At 37.6% G+C, this 20,131-nt stretch overlaps 2 protein-coding genes across 5 annotated transcripts in view; one reads left to right on the top strand and one right to left on the bottom strand.

The window, feature by feature from the left end:
* Positions 1 to 2,888: 2,888 nt before the first annotated feature.
* Positions 2,889 to 13,486, top strand: zgc:86764 (uncharacterized protein LOC797431 homolog). 2 transcript variants are annotated; one of them, XM_058416154.1, is made up of 14 exons: positions 2,889 to 3,048; positions 4,460 to 4,592; positions 4,680 to 4,806; positions 5,640 to 5,869; positions 7,490 to 7,660; positions 8,038 to 8,187; positions 9,262 to 9,412; positions 9,531 to 9,667; positions 9,778 to 9,873; positions 9,999 to 10,145; positions 10,232 to 10,327; positions 10,418 to 10,525; positions 12,155 to 12,253; positions 13,107 to 13,486. In XM_058416154.1, exons 1-14 carry the CDS (start codon positions 3,029 to 3,031, stop codon positions 13,170 to 13,172), a joined length of 1,731 nt encoding a protein of 576 aa, XP_058272137.1. In that variant the 5' UTR covers positions 2,889 to 3,028; the 3' UTR covers positions 13,173 to 13,486. The 2 variants fall into 2 exon arrangements, with proteins under 2 accessions (XP_058272137.1, XP_058272136.1); XM_058416153.1 differs by having other exon boundaries at positions 12,152 to 12,253; positions 13,107 to 13,485.
* Positions 13,487 to 14,620: 1,134 nt separating this feature from the next.
* si:dkey-247m21.3 (5-hydroxytryptamine receptor 4) overlaps positions 14,621 to 20,131 on the bottom strand; it is a 45,266-nt gene continuing 39,755 nt past the window's right edge. The window contains exons 7-9 of one of the 3 annotated variants that reach the window (XR_009207269.1): positions 17,306 to 17,386; positions 15,836 to 15,992; positions 14,621 to 15,749 (exon numbers count right to left, since the gene is read on the bottom strand). Coding sequence is in view for 2 of the 3 variants with exons in the window: in XM_058416155.1 (XP_058272138.1) it covers positions 15,899 to 15,992; positions 17,306 to 17,386 (175 nt within the window). In the remaining variant the exon portion in view is untranslated. Of the gene's footprint in view, positions 15,993 to 17,305; positions 17,387 to 20,131 lie in introns of all 3 variants that reach the window. The other 2 variants (XM_058416155.1, XM_058416156.1) reach the window with 2 other exon arrangements.

Here is a 20,131-nt window from a genome sequence, read left to right as displayed (position 1 = left end):
AATACAACATAACAAAGCATACTGTTACAGGAACATAATCAATAACACAGTAGAGTGATGAAGCAGACTTACTGTTATGTTCAAATTTTCCCATAACATAACATATTCCTCTTACACTATGGAAATTTGCCAGTGATAACATTCTTTCAAATAATAATTGGTTATAGATTGACGCATTGTATTTTATTTTTTTTTTAATCATTTTATAGTCTCAGCTTGAAGAAGCAGCTTGTGTCGTGTAATTTTCTCGTGACAGAATCTTTATTGTTTTTTTAGCATTATAGCATTTATAGCATACACTTTTCTTCATGGTTGAATAAAAATTTACTCCTTTACACTTACCGTCCAGTTTATTTGGAATATTGGTGCACCTGCACATTCATGCCATTATATCAGCCAATCATGTGGCAGCAGCTCAGTGCAGAAAAAGCCATGCAGATACAGGTTAAGAGCTTCAGTAAATGTTTACATTAAACATCACAGTGGAGATAAAGTATGATCTTTGTGACTTTATCTGTGGCATGGATATTGATACCAAACAGTCTTGTTTGTGTATTTCATAAACTGCTGATCTGTTGGGATTTTTACACCCAAGAGTCTCTAGAGATTACACAGAATTGTGTGAAAAACAAAAAACATTGAGTGACAGTTCTGTGGGTGGAAGCAGGTTGTGATCAGAGAGGTCAGGGTTAGGGGTTAAGGTTAAAGTAACTATAAACAATCACTCATTACAACAGTGGTGAGCAGAAAATCATCTCAGAACACACAACATTTAACATAAACCTTGAGGCAGATGGGCTACAACAGGAGAAGACCACATCTGCTTCCACCTCCGCTCCTGCCAGCCACAAACAAGAATCTGAGGCTATCAATCTTTATAGTCTTTAACTTTATTACCCAAAGCTGCATGATTAGATAATTGCATGAAAGAGTAGATGTACATTTGTTCATAATAAAGTGTTCAGTGAATTTAACCCATTCTATTTTACCCGTTGCAAATGCAGGCATTTATAATAAAAAAAAATAATAAATAAATAAATAAATAAATCAAATAAAAATTAAAAATTAATATAAATGTTATATTACCATAGAAGAAGAAAAAAAAAATAAACCTCTAGTGATAAAAGGGGCTAGATGGCACAGAAAATTCCAGACAATGACTGAATTCCAAATACATACCTACCCATAATCAAAATAATACCTTGTACACCCTGTGATTTACATTTTTTCAGTCACTGCAGCTTTAGACAATGCCAGTGACAGTGCCAAAGACAGTGCTACTTACTGTAATTATGATATGACCTGTGCAGCAGAAACAAGAATATAATTATGTCCCAAACCACAAACCATGATAATAAACATTCATTTATTTGTTCATCTTCAGCAACTTCTTCATCCTGGTCAAGGTTGCGGTGGATTCTTAGCCTATGTGACACAGTAAACACCCTCGTTGGAACTCGATCCAGTCCATCAAAAGACACCAAGCACAAATGATACTAATATAAGATACTAACGTTAAGGTTAAATGGCAGACTACGGTGTATATACAATATTTCCAGTATGCCTACTACCCACAGATTTTCTGTACTTTTAAATTTTAGTCTGAAAACTCTACCTTAGCTAAATTTTCTGTGAACAATCTTGCTAACTGACAACTTAAAAACATAAATAGCTTGATTGTCTGAAGGTTCAAATAGACTGGTTTAGTAGAGTTTTGAAAATATGTAATGCATGTTAGCATTCTTCAAAAATACATGTACTATTTTTCATTTACACTTGTTAGGTTTGTAAAACACAACAAAATACCACTATTTATGCAGTGCTTAAAACTAGAACTGGGTAAAGTTTGTGAACAAATATGGTGTTGGGTTTACAGAGCACTCTAAAAGAGCTGATTAAATTATATTACATTTAATTATTATTTTCTAAATGTTGAAACCTTACAAGGTCAAAAGGCTAAAATGCTATAGTGTGTTAATATGTTAACACTTTAACTATGTTAATTTGATTTTTTATATACAAGGTTTTTGAAACTTTTTTCAACTGGTTAAAGGATTGAATAAAAAAAAAAAAATGTTCACACCTAAATATTTAAAAGTTATTCAGATGTAAGCTTAAGGGAAGCTTTTGTTAGCATTTAGCTGTGATAGTTGCTATGTTATCCCGGGAGATTGCTGAAATGTTGCTCTTATTTTCCCCATTTCATTTCACTATTTTTAATTTTTATATTATTAATAACTAAAATAGTTGGTTAAATTATATCACATTCAATTATTTTCTATTAATTATCTTGAATTATTAATTATGTTGAAACCTTACAAGGTCAAAAGGCTAAAATGCTATAGTGTGTTAATATGTTAACACTTTCAAAATGTTAAATGTTAATTTGACTTTTATTTACAAATTAAGGTTACAACTTTTAAAAAAAAACTGGTTAAAGGACGATTAAATAAAATAAAATATGTTCACGCCTAAATATTTCAAAGTTATTCAGATGTAAGCTTAAGGGGAAGCTTGTGTTAGCATTTAGCTGTGATAGTTGCTATGTTATCCCAGGCTCTTTTTTTTCCCCCATCTCATTTTTAATTGTGCTATTATTAATTACTAAATGTTATTAAGCATATTTTGGGGGTGAAAACATTGTTGCTGAGGTAACTATAAGGGATATCGTGTAAGAATTTAACAAATGCTAATTTCCCACATAGCTACTAATAAGCATAAGCTATGCTAGTAGACTGTATAGGATACTAGCGCACTATGTAGTACACGTAGTAATCCATGTGAGACACTGTTGTGGTGTGTGTGTGTGTGTGTGTGTGTGTGTGTGAGAGAGAGAGAGAGAGACCGACCGCTAGGTGGCAGTATCGAGACTGTTTGCTTCAGGAAGCGCTAAAAGATGAAGAAAATCCGATTCAAATTTAAACGTGGCGGTTGTGGTGTCTGTGCTCCGAGCGGGATATTTGATTATTCTTAATTAAGTAGTTTTCCTAATCTGGTTATTTAAAGGTGGAGCACGCCTGAAGGAAAAATGATGGGGAGCCGGAAAAGGTCTGTTTTTAATGTTTGTGTTAATAGATAGTTGTGTAAGACTTAAGCTGTTTAACCACAACAGTAATCCGGTAATGATGCTAAATGACAGACACCTACTTTCCCCAACACACTGGAATGTTTTACCTTTATAAACAGATATAACAACGACTTTTTTTGACAGATAAACATTTTCCCTCTTCAGATTTAAGAGAACCGTCTTTTTTTATCTGCAATTAAATACTAACGATGAACTGAAATAAAAAAAAAACTGACCAAATATTTCGTCTGATTTCAACAGATGTTCTTTTGTTATAGTGATTTTTTTTGGTTCGGAATGTTTCGTTATCTAGAAAATAAAGTAAGATTTCATTAAGGAATATTTTAATCCTAGGTATTAGTTAGGTTTACACGCGCTCAAGCTGCGGCGCATGCGCACAAGGTCCTGTTTCCATTATTATTTTAGACCCACACCACCCCTTTCAATTTGATTTCGCTTATATTTGCTTAGTTAGACCGACTGAGGTGTCTACGTTACGTCTTTCTGGTCAGATTAATCCAATTAATAGCAGATTGTTTGGCTATATCCACCGATCAGGCATAACATTATGACCACCTGCCTAATATTGTGTTGGTCCCCCTTTTGCTGACAAAACAGCCCGAGGCATGGACTCCACTAGATCCCTGAAGGTGTGCTGTGGTATCTGACACCAAGATGTTAGCAGCAGATCCTTTAAGTCCTGTAAGTCGCGAGGTGGGGCCTCCATGGATTAGACTAGTTTGTCCAGCACATCCTACAGATGCTGGATTGGATTGAGATCTGGGGATTTTGGAGGCCAGGTCAACATCTCAAACTCATGAACTGTTTTTGCACATTATCCTGCTGAAAGAGGCCACAGCCATCAGGGAATACTGTTTCCATGAAAGGATATACGTGGTCTGTAACAATGCTTATGTAGGTAGTATGTGTCAAAGTAACATCCACATGGATGGCAGGACCCAAGGTTTCCTATCAGAACATTGCCCAAAGCATGACACTGCCTCCACCGGCTTTCCTTTCTCTGGTTTCCTTCTGCACAATGCCAGTAGATTAAATGGCTAAGATAAATTGACCATTGGCTTTTGTGTATGTGTGCACATGGTGCCCTGAGATGGACTGGCATCCCATCCAGGGTGTATTCCTGCCTTGCATTTTCGCACCCACCGTAACTTGAGGTCAGAGGTTACTGAAAGTACTTTTGATAAAAAGGTGTCAGTAACAGGAACACAAACATTTATTCTCTGTTACGAATATTTTTATGTTCTCATGAATCACATTAGGTTGTGTTAAGAAGAATTTATGTCTATTATGTTTTAGCTATTATTTTACCAATTAATGTTAGCAGTCATTTGCTAAGTTCGGAGGCTCTTCTAAATTATTTTCACCCTACAGTCAAACCCTGGCTTCTTCGCTCGTAACCAATATCAATCATGCCATGGCGAAGCTGGTGGACATCTGGGACAGTATCGGTATCATGGAGGATCAGAGGATCGAAAGGATGCAGACTGTTAAGAAATATATCGAGGTAAATATATTGAAGCATTTGTTGTGCTCTGTGCTTTTTGTTTTTATTATTTTTATGTACTTTTGTTAATTGTCTTGTTACATGAAGGACCTTTTGAAGGACATGATCACTGAAGAAGAGTCACTGAGACACCGCATCAAAACCAGCATCATTACGACTCGGAAGCAGTTGGAGACGCTGTCTCTCGAGTTGTCTCTGGAGCCATATAAAGTAGGTTTATCGGGATTTTTTATTTTTAAATGGAAAATATATAATGTAGATTAACTTTCAAATCACTTTGAGGTTGCTACTATTGTACTTTTACATAAATTATTGACCTGATTTATGATTTGGTGCTCTCACTGAGAATGTCCCTGTTATATCTGCAAACATTTCTAAACGAAATTCCCAAATGAATAAAAAATTACTACAAATAAAGGTTGTTAACAACAACAACAAAAAATTTTTTTCCCCCCATATGTACAAGAGGTATATTTTTATTTATTAAAATTTATATTAATAATAATTCTGGTCCTCAGCATTAAATATGTTAGAGCTGTAGTTTTATCTGATATTTTGTTTCTAAAAGCATTGAATGGTGTGTGTGTGTGTGTGTATCCTTTTTTATATTCATGGGTTTTCTACATATGAATAATCCCTTTACATTTTTTTTTATAACTGATGATGTTAAATGTATAAAACACACCAATTATTTCTACATATTTAAAACACATAGGGATGTTCTGATATAAGAGAGAATTTTATAAACTTCCAGGTTCTACTTTCAGGATCCTTATTGCTAAACTGCAGCCAGTTAAAATTTGATAATTATATGCAAATAATTTTCTATCCCTAATTTATGACCCTTTAAAGTCTCACAGAAATGCTGCAGCCCAGTCGTAACTCAGCTAAATTGACTCTAAATTGGTTTAGAGCTTCACTTGGATTCACCATTGACTGAGGAATTTATGCAAATACTTTATTATTATTATTATTATTTAATTAATCCGTCTATAGTGAGCTTGGCAGTGGAGTGGCAATTATTACATGCCGAACCTTTCCAGGTAGAGGAAGACCTGACAGTTCTTCAGCTGGAGAAGAACCTGCGCTGTCATCTGGAGGCTCTGCAGAAGGAAAAGGCCGAGCGTCTGAGGGAGCTAAGCGATCTGTCGCAGCAGGATGAGGAGCTGTGTGTGACGCTGTGTGCTACACCCTACTACATTCCCACTGGCAGCATGCCCTCTCAAACACAACTGCAGGAGCTCCGTGAGCACATCAAGCAGCTTAGCAAGGAAAAAGTAAACATCATGTGTTTTTTTTTTTCACTAAAATGTTCATTCCTTTCAACATTCTTACTTTGACTCATCCACATCCTGCCTCTTTTTGCATGATATTGTTTCTGAAAAATGTCGCCATGTACAGTAGCTACTGCTGACACTAAGTGAACACAGGCTTATCTTTCTTTCTCATTGGATGTTGTTTTTTGCCTCACCTGGGCAAATTACCCTGGCTGTTGCCAATTCCATTGAGCAAGCTGTACTGTACTTAAAAATCTGTGCTGAATTTTGTTCTCTTCTGCACCATGTGGGCAGAGCTTCTCACTTGCCTCAAAAGTCATGTTTCTGGTTTTAAAAGGCAACGTCACAATTCTAAACAGTAAAAATATCTTCACACACAGAGCAATTGAGTCTCTATTGAGAACTATTGAGTCTCCAGTAGTTCCAGTGTTCCTACTACTGGTTGCCATAGTAATAATGTTTATCATTATTATATTACTTGACAACAAATCACTTCTGCAAATTGATTTAAACAAAAAATCGGCATCATATCATTTTAGATGAAGGAGAAGCAGTGTGCTCTTTGTCACGGATGACATGCGCTCGGTATTTGCATAAAGTTCAACTTTTCTCAACTGGACACATGCTCATCTGATCCCCACCTGTTTTCTCACTGAAAATGAATGATCTCTGATCGCTTTATCAACATCAGTCGCTGTATGTGTGAACACGGTATAGTGTATCAGATTTAATCTTTATTTACTTTCACACAGTAATATTTTCTTATCCATATGGTAGTGAAGTCTTACATTTCTCACTCGTAATTACCGCTAAAACCTGAAGGCTTCCTATTCAAAGCTTGTGTTCTATAAACAGAAACTAATACGTAATGTCTTCACTAGTAGTACAGAAAGACATTTGAGATTCAGGACCTACAAAATGTTTTACCATTGTTTAACTCTTTTTTTTTTTTTCTCCTTCTTTGCTATGGTTTGCACTTTGACTCCTCTAAATATTCTTTAAAAATCAATATATTGACACTCTTGGCTGTGCTTGGCCACCAGGAAGTGAGCATTTGTCATTGTTACTCACTGTGTCTCAGTGGAGCACTACATATTTTTTTTACCATAAAATTAGCCATCATTTGTTTGTGTATCTTTTATTTGAGTAGTACTAAACTGCTGCTGCCTGTCAAGTCACTCCTCTCACTTCTGTAGTTAAAGCTGTAGGATGAGTAAGCAATCCCTTTGGCTGTGATCTGAATAGTCCTGGGTTTACTGGAGAAGTTCTGTTTGTTTCTGACTGGTTGTTAATCTTATAATTGCTGTAACATATTAACAGTAAGACATTTCACATGATCAGCGAGTGGTCTTTGCTAGGTAGCTCGAAATTAAAAATACTGAGGGAAAAAAAATATATTTAAGAAATAAAGGCAGATGTTTTCTTTTACAGTATAACCTCCCTTAAAACAATTTCCCTCACCACTGGCCTTAACACGTACCTAGAGTTAATTGTACACTTTACTTGGCCTCTCACTCTTCAGGAGGTTTCGAAAGATTTGACCTTAGCTAATCATCACTCACTACAGGATGCCGATTATTAATCAACAGCTGCCTCGCTGCTCCATCTGTCTTTTTGCAGGAGGGCAGGGTGAAGGTGTTCTCTGGGCTCCGGGAGGACATCCGAATTCTGATGGATGAGATGGGCCATGAGCCGGAAACCAGTCTGGAGCGAGATTCCGTCTGTTCCGACACGGACATCTTCCTGCTCACACATGAGAATATCAAAGCTCTCAAGCTGTTGCTCAGCCAGGTAGTGTACAGTTTCCAGAGTGTATTCTACATGCTAATGTTAAGGTATAAATCATGGAGCCGCTGCTGTTACAAGATCAATCAGCAACGTGTTTCTTCTTACCCCTGCACCGTGTGGGTGGAGCCAGGGCAAGTGGGTCGAGCTAACAATAAAGCAGACAGCTGATTTGCTGAGGTCTAATCACACAATCGAATAAGTAGTGCTTTTTCTGAGTTTAAGAGGCAATATCACAATTCTAAATAGTAATGTTTTTAGATAAATTTTCCTTCTGCAGTGTAGTGTTACCTTCCTCACTCATGTTTACAGTTTAAACCTGCCAACTTCTAAACCCAAAAGGCTTATATCTGAAACAACCTTGTTTCATGTTTTGTGTCCAGCTGGAGATGAAAAAGGAATCTCTGATTTCATCTCGGGACAAACTGAAGGATCGTGCTATGAGTCTGTGGAATCGCCTGAGCTGTCCTGACGAGGAGGCAGAGGAATTCAAACAGGAGCCCCTCGGCACTCTCTGTGACGACATCAGAAGGGTACGAGTTTGTAAACCTGAAATCAAGGCACCAAAAAAGACATCTGTGACCACCAAATATGTTTACCAAATTAATTTCACCAAATCTTTTTTCCCCCCTTTAAGAGATTTTGTTTTGGTTTTTGTTGCTTATCAAGATCAAAATGCGAATAAATTTAATAATGCAGGATGCGATGAATCGACAATTTAAGTATGTACTTGTTATTAGTTTATTGGCTACGATTTTGGATTCAACCACTCAGATACTGGGATCTATAGTACAGTTAGATGTGTTTAATTAATCCACAGATTATATCCTGCGCTTACAAAATTTCATCTTACAATATTAAAAAATATATATATAGGCTAAATATATATAGTCTGTATATTATGCAGGTTTATTTGATTTTTTTGACACGATCATGTTTACACTATTAATACATCATCTCCCCCTACTGGATATATCTTCAACTATGGTAACGAACATGCTTAAAATTGTGTTTAAGGTTGGTTTCTTGACCATTTTTATTTGAGCTGTGGTGTAATTAATTCCATGTCATCACACGGTATGGCAAGGGAGAAGCCTTTATTAAATTATTCATCAGTATAAGTAGTGTACTAATGCTTTTCTGTGGGCACTGGTGGCTCAGTGGTAGGTAGGTTTCTCGCCTACCATGCGGAAGGCCTGGGTTCGATTCCCAGCCAATGCCCAAACCCCAGCCCCTGGATGCAGTGCTGGTCCCAAGCCCAGATAAAATGGGAGGGTTGTGTCAGGAAAGGCATCCAGTGTAAAACCTGTGCCAAGTTGTTGTGCAGACCACTGTGTTCCACTGTGGTGACCCCTCACACACAGGGAGCAGCTGAAAGATCAACAACTAACGCTTTTCCGTGAAACTGCAGGCTTCCCAGTCTTGGAATCTGTGTAGATTATGATATAAAATAAAGTTAAACAGTGTATTGAATGTATGATTTCTACAGAAATGGCACATGTTGCAGCAGTAGGTTGATTTACAAAACTCTGTCTATTGCACCAGCTTTTAGGTCTTTTAGGAGAATTTTATATGTGTGAAGTTGAATCGTTTGCCTGTGTTTGCAGTGGCAGGGGGTGGTGGATCGTCTCGAGCTCCTCCAGAGGACCAAGCTGGAGGAGGTGATCGATAAAGTACGACAAGAGCTGGTGGTCTTCTGGGACAAGTGCATGTTTGGTCCAGAAAAGCGAGAACCTTTCAATGTGCACTTCTGTGATGGTGAATATAATCTGCACTGATGCTCCACCACTTCCACCTGATACTTAATGAATGGAGGTCATGCTGTCATTGTCATGTTCTGGGCTGTTCTCCTAACCTTATTCTTGCTGACTTGCAGTTAATTACACAGAGGAGCTGCTCGGCCTGCATGACTCTGAGCTTCTGATGGTGAAGCAGTTTTATGAGGAGGCTCATCCTTTACTGGAGATTGTTGAGAAATGGGAGAGGAACTGGGCTCTCTATCAGGATTTCGAGGTGCAGAATTTCAGAATATGACACTCAACAAACTTTAGTATGATTTTTAAACACTGCTGCTGGTGTTCATTCAGAGGACTGATGAATATAGTCCGTGTTTTATTATTCAGAGAAAGGCAGCAGATCCAACTCGCTTCTCCAACAGAGGAGGTGCTTTACTGAAGGAGAGCAAGGATAGAGCTAAAGTGCAGAAGCTACTCCCTAAGGTACAGAACAAACACAATCACATATTTATTTTATTATAATATGTTGTTGCTCTGTGCTACAGTTAAAGCAGTCATAAACTGAAGTGAATAAAAAATGACTTTTTTTTTTCTGTGTGCATATACAGCTAGAGGAAGACCTGAAATGCCGTGTGGAGGTTTGGGAAAAGAATAAAGGCTCACCGTTTCTGATAAGAGGACAGAAGGTGATGGAGTACATTTCTAAACAGTGGGAAGAGCATCGCTCACAGAAAGACAAGGAAAAGAATGATCGGGTGAGTGATTTAACGGGTCACACTGACTCTGCAACTCCTGTAGTATCTTTTAACAAGCAGGTGATGGAACCTTCTCTGATTTACAGATGTCTAAGAAATCAGACAACAGTCAGTTTAAAACCCCAAGCAAGAGACCTCACGGAGCAGCCAACAACAGCGTGACCCCCAGCAAGATACGGAAGGTGCTACAAGCTCACTGCTATCTGTTAGCATAATGCTGGGCTGTGTTTGAGGCTGTTGCTTAATCTTGCATCTCTTTCACCTCCTGTTAGACTCCTAATCAGCCTTCATTGCGCACCACAACAATGAGCAGCAGCAGTACCAGCAGTGTGTCCAGCACGTTTCTGTGTGTGCCTGGCAAGCCTCCACTCTCGGCCAAGGTAAGTGTGTATATAGGGATGTATTGATGCCATTACTGCTGTTAGTATAATCAGCCCAGTGTCATGCTTATTTACTCATAAAAACTGCTGAGACCGTGTAATATGTAGAGCCTAGTATATGTATCTGGAGGTGCACTATATAGCCAAAAATGTCTGGACACTGGACCTATACACCATGCATAAATTTCGTAATATTTAGACTAGTTCCTCCAGCACACTGAAGCCTGTCGTGTGTGTACATGGTTTTCTAGTAACCACCAACCAAGCTGTGGCATAAGCAAGAAGATTCATTGTTAACTCCTAAAAACAAGTTTCTTCCCTCATCATTTTCCAGCAGTAATCTTCATATTAATGACAAATCCAGTGGTGCAGACAGCAAATTATGAAAACAAAATCCCAGAATGCATTGCAGGTATACACTGATCAACCATAACATTTATGAGCAATGAGAGGTGAAGTGAATAAGACTGATTATCTCCTCATCATGGCACCTGTTAGTGGGTGGGATATATTAGGCAGCAAGTGAACATTTTGTCCTCAAAGTTGATGTGTTAGAAGCAGGAAAAATGGATAAGTGTAAGGATTTGAGCGAGTTTGACAAGGGCCAAAGTGTGATGGCTAGACCACTGGATCAGAGCATCTGACCACCATAAAGTGGTCCAAGGAAGGAACAGGTTCATGGGTGGCCAAGGCTCATTGATGCACGTGGAGAGTGAAGGCTGGCCCGTGTAATCCGATCCAACAGAGGAGCTACTGTTGCTCAAACTGCTGGGTCTGATAGAAAGGTGTTAGAATACACAGTGCATCATGGGTCAGGGCTGGCTTGGCAGCAAAAGGTGGGACCAATACAATATAAGGCAGGTTGTCATAATGTTATGCCTGATTGACGACAACTATGAAACCACGTGTAATGGTGTTGATGTCTGTCTGTTTTGGAGGCTGAACAGGATGTTTTGATTTCGCAATCGCATAAATTCAAGTGAATTCAGCAATATTCATGAGAACTTGCAGTTTTTTTCAGAATTCCAGCAGATTTTTTGTAGATATGGGCCAAGACATGTCATGTCACAACACGTTCGATTTATGTGCTTCACACATGAGTACAGCTTTCATATAAAATAATGCCATGTGTGTCAAGTAATTTTCAAGTAGAAAGGTGCTGCAAATTGCATTGGAAATTTCAATGAAAGGTGCTGCAAAATTGAGCATTTTTGTTCACGAAAGAAAAAAAAAACTGCACAAAATCTTGGTCAATTTTATTCTAGGTTCTAGGTAGAGATTAAGTGAATGCTAAATCCCTCTGCATCGTTATCAGCAATCCATTTAATGGCATTGTGAGAAACCAATATCAAGTGACTTAAATACTAAAAAGCTTTGCATTTGATTGTAAAATGTATCCTGTGGATAACAGAATATCACATTAATTCTAAATACTGTTATTCAAGTGGTTCAAACAATTCTTTCTCACTAGAGGGCGCCATTGCCTAAAAGTGAGCCACTCATGAAAGGTCTCGCTCATCCCTTGTTCGAAATCTTTTCTGCAATTATGCACCCACTTTTTTGTGTGTTTGTTTGTTTACTGGTATGATGATTTTCAGAAAGCCTTTCCTCTTTTTTGGTCTTCAGCAGAAGGTTAAAACACTGGAAGCAAGCCCGGCCCCTCGGACGCCACTGCAGGAGTTCAACAGTGATAAGAAGCTCATCCCTATCACCTACTCTGACTTTACAGTGAGTAAAAAAAAATAAAAATACACTTTTATTACTCTTCGGATGAAAGCACAGGGTGATAAAGCTGTGAACTGTGACATGTTTTTTTTGTTTGTTTTTGTTTTTTCTACAGTATGGGTGGGTAAAATAAATCATAATTTGATAAGGGTTTTTTTATATAGATAGCCTTTAAAACATGATTAACAGATTAAAAAATTACAAAGTTTTTTACTTTCCGCAAACATTTTGAAAAATGTTTCAAAAATTGTTTATTATATATATTTTTTCATTTATTTTAATTTAAAAATTTAATTTTTGGTGACAAAATCATCCCGAAATCGTATTGTTTTTCATCCAGTTGCATGTAATCATAAGGGAAGTAGAAAACAAAACTGATCTAATCATGCCACAAATTTAGGAGGGAAAGCCAGAATAACAAAATGGATGAGTTTTTAACTAAATAAAGGAAAACCCCGAGTGTGAAAACACCATAAGTGCACTCTGTAAGTAATTAGACAGTGGTGCATTTTTTTTTATTGTTTTGGTTTGGATGCAGTGGTTTGGAAATGTACCAGCTATGAAGCACAGAATATAAGCTGTAATTTAAGGGTAACTTCATCTCTGCTGCATGAACCTAGGGTTGTTTTTCCACCCTTGGTGTTGCTCCATCACACCCAGAAACCAGTCAGTTTCACTTCTAGCTTGTTTCCTTCAGTAAGTGAAATACAGCTCGGTGGGATTAAATGTTGAACTATTGACCAACTCTAGTATTCAGGAGGATCCTTGTTGTGGAAGAATGTGGTTTTTTTTTTTTTTTTTTTGTCCAGTTTTAATGTTGTAATACTGCGTTCTGCATGTTTTTTTCTTCCCACAGAACGAGTTATCGAGAAAGGCCAGTCACGATGCTGTTCTGAACTCCACTGTTAAAGATGTCCTCTAACTCGCCTTCAAAATGGCGGTCATTTCATTTTAGGTCAAATTTTCACGCACATCTATTATATATTAGGTTTTAATTGTTAAGGCTTTTTTTTTCCTCAGGTAATATTTGTATTTACATTTGTACCAAGCGCTTAGCTTTTTTTTTTTAGCAGTGTTTTTATTATTATTTTTTATATATACAGACATGCAAGGCATTCTTTACATTGTACCTATTTCACATGCTTTTAAGCCGAGCACCTTAAAAGTACACGTGTATATATTACAGCTGTGTATTCTGTTCTCATAAAAACTAAATAAATATCTAAATTTCTCTCGACTTCACCGTGATCTGCGTCTATATTTACTTAAGGTGGATGTTCACCGCCAAAACCCATAAAGCACAAACTGACATTAAAGCAAAAAATAATAGCTGATCATTTGAAAGCTTTTGTGTTAAACTGTAAGAAATCTATTTGTGTTTCTCAAAAAAAAGGATTGTTTACATGCATTAGCTAACAGAACTCCACACCCCAAAGCTACCCAGGGTTGTGTTTAAATCATTGCCACTTATTGCTTATTTTCTTGTGTGCAACACAAAAGTGGATGTGAGAGGGGTTTTTTTCCTTGTGTCTGGTTGGATGGACAGTGTTGATTTTTCTGTAACAGCAGCTTTGACAGTAATGCAGCTGTTTAGGTTCATGTGCACATGTGAATACATTATTGTTTCTATAGTAACAGTAATCATTCACAGGGACTTCATATAAACACACTGAAAAAGAAAACATGTACTCATTAATCTGTAAGCAGATGTTTATGGTAGGAGCGTTCAGTCTCGGCTCTTTACAACAGTCAGAAGCCTTCAGATGTTTCATGAGGCTGTGAGGCTTCCCGTGTGTGTGTGTGTGTGTGTGTGTGTGTGTGTGTGTGTGTGTGTGTTTTAAAATGACATTACCTGTGAGATGCTCTGTGTTGTTTAAATCTGTTCCCACACTTGACTGGTTGCAGCTGAGTGAGACTGTCCAAGCATAAATGTTTTTGTTTGCTTCTAGGTCCAGTTGCCTCATTTTGTTGTAATGTGCTGTGCTTTTTTGGCTGACTAAAGGAAAATGTATTAATGTCTCACATAAACACAGTTCTTTCATTTACATTGGGCAGTCACATCTATCCAGAGTGTTTTATCCAACTGAGCAATTGAGGGTTAAGGGCCTTGCTCAGGGGCCCAGCGGAGGCAGCTTGGTGGAAAAGGGATTCGAACTCACTACCTTCTGATCAATAGTCCAACACCTTAAACACTAAGATACCACATTCATTCCTTCAGTGAGTTTTAAGTAATTAACCATTTGTCATTAGTCTCCTCTGAACTTTCTTCCAGCAGCCTAGCCTACACAATAGGAAGATAAATGGCGTATCACGTTTTCTGTTTTGTAAAGAATGTGTATTGCAATTGAAAATGGTTTTTTGAATAGATACAATACTGAGTACAAGTTTTTGCTTTGTGTTCCTTTTTTTTTAATAAAACATCTGTCCCACAGATACAATTGAAACCATATTTCAACACATAAAATCATATCCGAGAATACAAGAAGGTACAATAAGAAATGTCACATGGTGACAAATGTTGTTGCTCCTTATTTCTGAAGCCAAACCTGTACACAAAAATAAATAGAGCAATCCATATAGAGAAAAGTGGATCTACCACAGGCTGATATTCAGCATGTTGATGGAAAAATGGAGCTTTAACAGAACAGTTGAGCCACAATTTAAATGTACACACTGTTCCTCTGAAACTTGAGACGTGTTTGGTGTCCAGAATGTAATTTTGCGTTGGAGCTAGAAGACTAAAGCTGCTTTCACACTAGGTGTGTTCTCAACCGCCGATGCTAGCTATGTAAGGAAGAGCGTTGTTATGGTTACGGTGTGCACGCTGCGTGAGCAGTGCAATTTCTCAGCACTTTTTCTGAAAAACAAGAAGAAGAAAAAGAAAGCTAAATTTGTAAGCAGCCTGATGGAGCTGAAGGAAGCTCATTCATGAGTGTTTAGCGTTGTACAAAATGCATTGCTCATTTAGCAGCTTTTTAGGAATGGAGCTGCTTTTAGCATTCATACGGTATGCGTTAGTTATACAGTGTCAGAAACCACATGAGGTCTGTTCGAGACACTGATTAAGACGTGTTTGTACAACGCTCATAATTGCGACATCCTTGTAGATCCGGCGCGAAACTAATAAAGCAAACTAAAGACACTTAAAGGTCTGTGTTTGTGGTATGAGGAAAATTGTGTATATTTTTCTTTAAGTAATCTCAGAGTAAGCTCCAAGGCTCACCCTGATACTGGACATGAGAAACACACTCGTAACCATTTCCCAACAATTACAACCTGGCAGTGTCTTTTCCATAAATGAGAAACGGAGAGGTCAGTGCTCCTCGTGCTCTTCTTTATGATGACATACAGGCATGGAGGAGGTCAGCTTGGGATTTCTCTTTGTAGCGTCCACTATTGTCTTTCGTGTAATTAAGTTCACTCACGTTCACGGCCTGTCTCTCGTGTGCTGTTGTGCTTGGCTTACCCTTTACTGTCACCTGAGCAAAGTCTCCAGGTTCTAGGTTTGTCACAAAAAGTACAAAATCCATGAGTATTAGAGCACTGGAGCATCTCTGGTTTATTTGAAGAAGACGAGTCTTCTACCTGTGAGCTGATGCTGGTTTGTAGTAACAGGTTGCTGCCATCTTTAGGTTTGTATTGTCTTTGTTAGAAAACCCCAGCAGAATCCAGAGATTCCTGTTCGCTGGAAAGGATTTGTTTGCCATTGTCACTGTAGCTTCGGTTGGGAAGAAATGACAACCTGGGGAGGGAGAACACTGATGTTAGCGCTAGTGTCACAGGAATGAACATGCATGTGTCTTCCAGCAGGATATAGTACAACAGGTATAACATATTTATGAAAGGATTATGAACAATTAGGTTCTGTCTACAGATTGCAGCCTATAATTTAAAATTTATCATACCTTAAACTCTCAAAAGGTCAGTTAGCTAACACGTGCTAACTTGACAGGATTTCTGTGAGAATGTTTCATATTGTTACTGTTTTTTCATACATTCATTTTACTAATGTTTATTACACTAGCCTATCTAGAGGAGCTAAGCTGACCGGATGTCAACATGTCAAGTTAATGTTACTTAACTAGCTAGCATAAGCAATAAATCCTTATTAAAAAAAAATCCTTGAAGAAATCCGGTCAGCTATAATAGTGAGCATTGCAAATATTTAAAAATATGCCTCTCTGAATCCTAGTTCCTCACCTCACTAGCTAGCTAGCATTAGAAATATGGCATACAAATTGGTTTAGAAATCCCATACAGTTAGCCGATGTTGACAAGCTAGCTAGTGTAGACACTATATTATGAACATTTGAGAATATTTAAGACTTGAAAATTCTTCCTGAAATCCTTCCAATTGGCACATCTTAGCAAGTTGACTACTGTTAGCAATGGATATGACATTTACATTTGATGCCCTTAAAATGTCCCCAGAAATCTTGTCAAGATAGGTGATCAGACATATTGAATATTTCTTTTGAAGTATCCCGTCATGTTAGCTAGCTGTTTAGCATCAGCTGTAAATATTATGATCTATAAAGTAGGACTATAACTTGGTGTTGTCAGTCTCCTGGAAATCCTGTCCGGTTAGCATAGTGACTAAACAATGCTGCATTTATTACAATAACTCTGAAAAGAATTTCTGTTAGCATTCCTGGCTAGGGCATATCAGCTAGCTGGCTAATATAATGGAAATTTCTTCTTCCTGTTTGGGCTGCAATCCGCACACAAGACCCGGCAAATCATGCAGGAACATTATATTCATCACAGCATTTTTTCATGGGCAAAGCAAATAATTTTATTTTTCTGATTATATGGCATGACAGCACATGGATGAACAGAGGGGAACTTTTGAAGGAACATGATTTCTCAGTTACTTCCCAGTTATTTCTCAGTTACCTACTGTCTTGAATGGTTTTGTTTGGTCTTAGAATTGTTTACCTGCTACAGTACTGCTGCATTGTGACTGAGAAACCTTCATTACAGATCCCCAGAAGCATTACAAACACAGACACAATGAATTTAGCCATGAACGTGGACAGAATAATCAGGAAATACCTATTATTATGGGCCTGCCCATTGAATCTGTGTGCCAGGAGCTCCGGCAGAACTGGAGACGGCACCTCGATAAAAGTGCTCCTGATAAGTACATGAAATATAGAAGGGAAGCCTGATTATTTTACCACCAAGGTGAACTCTGGCTCAGACCTGGGCTTTACATACAGTATGGTCTGAGACTACAGTGATATTCTGTGGTTTCTCTTTTCATTTATAACTGGAAATAAATGAATTTTCTATAGAAAACACTAAAAGAAAAAGATGAAGTTCAAATGTTTAAATGTTCATTTGCCAATTTTTGACATTGTGAAATTGTGTAACTCCTTCCACTGTAGAAGGTGTTGACACCCCCGTGATTCTAGCGTAAATCATCAGGTTTTACGCAATCTTGTGGTGTCCATGCCAGTTCTAGTGCACAGTGTCATCAGAGCATAAGGGAGACATAGCAAATATGATGAAATTTTCTGATTCATGTAAACATATGAGAAAAAGATTTGCTCCTCAATCAAAATATTGCTGATCATATCATTTGTGTAACATTCAAAATAGAAGCATTTACATTAATGGTCTCATACTGATTATATCAGAGGTGTCCTTTATCTGGAAAAGGTACAGGTACTCATAACAAACAAGCAGAAGCTACACCTGATTCTTGGCTTTCAATAGACTGGGATGTGGCTTCTACTTGGATGGAATGAAAACCTGCACCCACAATGGATATGAATGATGAATGAGTTTTCAGATAAGACTGGACATCCCTGGTTTATAAACTACTTGTATCTACACCTAATGGTTCATTTTTATTATGGCCACACACCATATCACAAGTCACTCTATTATCTCCTCATCATGCCACCTGTTAGTGGGTGGGATATATTAGGCAGCAAGTGAACATTTTGTCCTCAAAGTTGATGTGTTAGAAGCAGGAAAAATGGGCAAGCGTAAGGATTTGAGCGAGTTTGACAAGGGCCAAACTGTGATGACTAGATGACTGGATTAGAGCATCTCCAAAACTGCAGCTCTTGTGGGGTGTTCCCGGTCTGCAGTGGTCAGTATCTATCAAAAGTGGTCCAAGGAAGGAACAGTGGTGAACTGACGACAGGGTCATGGGTGGCCTAGGCTCATTGATGCACGTGGGGAGCGAAGGCTGGTCTGTGTGATCTGATCCAACAGACAAGCTACTGTTGCTCAAATTGCTGAAGTTAATGCTGGTTCTAATCGAAAGGTGTCAGAATACACAGTGCATCGCAGTTTGTTGCAGACCATGCACACCCTTTCATGGAAACAGTATTCCCTGATGGCTGTGGCCTCTTTCAGCAGGATAATGCGCCGTGCCACAAAGCAAAAATGGTTCAGGAATGGTTTGATGAGCACAACAACGAGTTTGAGGCCCCCAAATTCCCCAGATCTCAATCCAATCGAACATCTGTGGGATGTGCCGGACGAAAGTCCGATCCATGGAGGCCCCACCTAGATCATCACTATCTAAAAACTGATGCAGTGGCACTTTAGGTTTTTAATCTGTTTAGCTCTTTTACCTCCTCATCTGTACACTCTGATCAAACACTTTGAGTCCAGCATTTACTCCAATGTCTCCACTATTCTACACTGGATTTCTAGTAATATAGTGGCTGTTTTTTTGTCCACAAGGCTAATAAGAGTCAAGTCAAGAGTCAGGTCTATCCCTCATTCCTCAGGATGCTTTCTGCTATATTTTCTCACTCACTTCTTGTTTGTCTATAACTTGAGCAATCACAAGTTGATACTGAGAACCCATGGGGGCCAAATGCCTCTTTTGAGAAATGTTTCTGTTAAAATAGGGTGCATTTATATATTTAGATTTATACATTTAGATATCTTCTACAGTGGAATACATGAACAGGTTTAAATTAAAATCATGTTTTATATTAATTCTAAATTTTGGCTGGAACTTTTGTCACACAAAGTTAAAATGAAGTGTTTTATACAGAACTATATGTTGGTGAGGTTCTTATGTTCTGCTTCTTATGTATAATTATCTGAACATGAAGGTAGATAAATAAAGTTAGACATTAAGTTTTTCTTCTTTTTAAAAATACATGTAAATAGTAGTTACTTGACAGCAGTCACAGTCTATGAAAAGTAAGAAGAGAACTGGCAAAAGGGTCCTTGAGAAACGAGATCATTATATAGAATTTTTTTTTTTTACAGAGGGGAAATTAATTACAGTGAATTTTATGTGTAATAAAACCTGCAAAGACAGCATAACAGAACGCATGACTCAGATCCAAAAGCACTAAACACAGTTTATCCTCCTGCAGGAAATAAAAAGTTTTATGAAGGAGAGTTCACAGAACAATTTTTTGCTTATACATACTTTACTTCCTGCCAGTAGAGGTGAGTGATATATCATAGCATTTCAATGCATATCAAGGCATTTCTATAATATATAATCACCATATATGGGTGATGATAACAAGCTGTCAAAAAAAACCCTGTTTTTGTTGATAATGTTATCCAATGTCTATAAAAACACTGAAAAGGTGGAATTTTTTTTTGTTTCAAATATATATATTTTAAACATTTAAAGCAACAGAAAACTTTAACATAACATCTGCTTTCAACATTTGTAATTGTTCTTAAAAAATAATTATAATATTAAATAAAGATATCCAAAAAATCTCTTGTGACAATTTATCACATTACTGGTATATCATATTGCTCAGACCTACCATACAGTCCTTCAGTTCCCAAAATAAGTCCATATTAATGTGTGCTTGTGTTAGTAGAAATATTTTTTATTTTACAATAAATTCAACATTGTCCAATGTTTCTCAAGGTGTTGGT

The sequence above is a fragment of the Hemibagrus wyckioides genome, linkage group LG18 (genome assembly GCF_019097595.1).
Source record: "Hemibagrus wyckioides isolate EC202008001 linkage group LG18, SWU_Hwy_1.0, whole genome shotgun sequence".
Taxonomy (NCBI): domain Eukaryota; kingdom Metazoa; phylum Chordata; class Actinopteri; order Siluriformes; family Bagridae; genus Hemibagrus; species Hemibagrus wyckioides.
The sequence above is the reverse complement of the archived record's forward strand: the minus strand, read 5'-3'. Positions and strand labels throughout refer to the sequence as shown.

What these genes read in the sequence shown, in the direction of transcription:
- zgc:86764 (XM_058416153.1), top strand. Translation starts at nt 3,029, where the DNA reads ATGATGGGGAGCCGGAAAAG. An exon ending in CTGTTAAGAAATATATCGAG is followed by an intron (nt 4,593 to 4,679) that starts GTAAATATATTG and finishes TGTTACATGAAG; the next exon opens with GACCTTTTGAAGGACATGAT. An exon ending in AGCCTCCACTCTCGGCCAAG is followed by an intron (nt 10,526 to 12,151) that starts GTAAGTGTGTAT and finishes TTTGGTCTTCAG; the next exon opens with CAGAAGGTTAAAACACTGGA.